Source organism: Myotis davidii, unplaced genomic scaffold (genome assembly GCF_000327345.1).
Source record: "Myotis davidii unplaced genomic scaffold, ASM32734v1 scaffold609, whole genome shotgun sequence".
In the NCBI taxonomy this organism is placed as follows: domain Eukaryota; kingdom Metazoa; phylum Chordata; class Mammalia; order Chiroptera; family Vespertilionidae; genus Myotis; species Myotis davidii.
The window spans coordinates 640,653-642,175 of NW_006300164.1; the positions used below are offsets into that span (position 1 = coordinate 640,653).

General features: G+C 64.3%; 2 protein-coding genes across 2 annotated transcripts in view; one reads left to right on the plus strand and one right to left on the minus strand.

Moving 5' to 3' along the window:
* LOC102773784 (protein PAXX) overlaps nucleotides 1-745 on the plus strand; it is a 2,471-nt gene extending 1,726 nt beyond the window's left edge. The window contains exons 4-6 of the mRNA XM_015572337.1: nucleotides 230-277; nucleotides 413-497; nucleotides 583-745. Of these exons, the coding sequence (XP_015427823.1) occupies nucleotides 230-277; nucleotides 413-497; nucleotides 583-622 (173 nt within the window). The 3' untranslated portion in view covers nucleotides 623-745. The remainder of the gene's footprint in view (nucleotides 1-229; nucleotides 278-412; nucleotides 498-582) is intronic.
* The window catches only part of CLIC3 (chloride intracellular channel 3), a gene marked incomplete at its 5' end in the record, with an annotated part of 1,801 nt that continues 918 nt past the window's right edge, over nucleotides 641-1,523 (minus strand). The window contains one exon of the mRNA XM_015572338.1: nucleotides 641-1,523. Within this exon, the coding sequence (XP_015427824.1) occupies nucleotides 1,278-1,523 (246 nt within the window).

Sequence of the window (1,523 nt, forward strand, 5' to 3'; positions counted from 1 at the left end):
TAGCAAGGTGGATTTTTTTTTCAGCTGTTTGAACAGCTATCTTCAAAAGACTTTGAGTAATAAATCAATGCCAATTTTGGACCACCCTGGCTAGCAAATGAAGACATAAACAGCTTGTTGTCAATCTATGGATAACATTAAGTTGGGAGGTCTGACCACTACTGTTGATGGCAGATTAGGCTTTACTGGGACTATACATCCAGGGGAAAATGTTATATTTGGATTTCAGAAACCAGGAAGAGCCCGCGGCCGGGGGGCCCTCAGCAGTTCCTCCCAGGTGAGGCCTCTCACCGGGGCCTGAGGCGGGGCCGTGCCCATTCCTCTGTGACTCGGTTTCCCTGTCTGCGTGGAGGGGGGGGTGGCGGCCCTGGGGTCCCCCTGCGTTCAGGCCCCTCCATCCTGCTTTCCCCAGACCCAGAGTCTCAGAGAGGCTGCCCTGGACCTGGGGTCAGGAGGCGGTGCCCCGGGGAGTCGCTCATCAACCCCGGCTTCAAAAGGTGAGGCCCGCTGCCCCTCCCTCTCCTGCCCAAGGCCCAGCCCTTCCCTCTGCACCCCGTAATGTCACCCCCTCCTCTCTCCCAGTAAGAAACCAGCCAGTGGTGTCGATTTTGATGACCTCTGACCCTGCCGCGGAGAGGGGTCCCGCCTGGAGTTGGCCGGTGAGAAGAGGGGCAGCCTCGGAGGCCCTGCCACCTCCCCCGCAGAGCAAGCCCCTCCCCCACCCAATAAACTCTGGTCGAGCGAGGCTCTGTCTCTTGGGGGCTGGGGGAGAGGGACCGCATGCCCCCCACTCCTGGCTGCCACCCGGGTGTGGGCGCAGGCGGTAAACAGATGTGTCAGGCTCTCCGTCCCTGTTGGCGGAGCTGCCAACCTCTCCAACCGGCCCAGCCGCCACGGCCAGCCAGCCCAGGAGCTGAGGGCCATGCAGGGCTGGGCCGGGGCTCCCCAGGCCTGGAACTCCGTCACCCCCTGGGGCACACCCCTCTTCCCCCACCCAGCAGGGCATGGCCTCGAGGACCCCATACCATGCACACAGGTCCTGCGAGAGGTGGGGGTGGCCTGCTGCCTGGGGTGGGGCTGAGGAATGTGGGCCACCCCACCCACTGGCTGGGAGCCCTGAGGTGCTCGGCTGGGCTCTGCTCCCCACCCTCCTCGGCCCTCCTGCCGCTCCGCCCTGGCCTGACTGGTTTGGGAGCCCAATCCAGTCCCTCGTCCCCGATGGATGGGGGATGGGCTGTTCCCCGCCCACCAGTCCCAGCCCCTGTCACTCGGGGCTGTCATCTGAGCAGCCCGCAGTGGGGGCGTAGGGGAGGCAGAACCTCAGCCCTCTGGTCCCTGGGGTGTGCAGATGTGCTCACTGGAGCAGAGGTGGCTTTGTGGGGCTGTGGACGAGCGGGCGGAGGTGGCGGCGGGGGCAGGGGCACTAGCGGGGGTGCACGACCGGCCGGTAGGCCGCCAGGATCTCGGAGCTGTGCGGACACGTGTACTTGAACTCCTTCTCCTGCAGCGCACTGTCCAGGTAG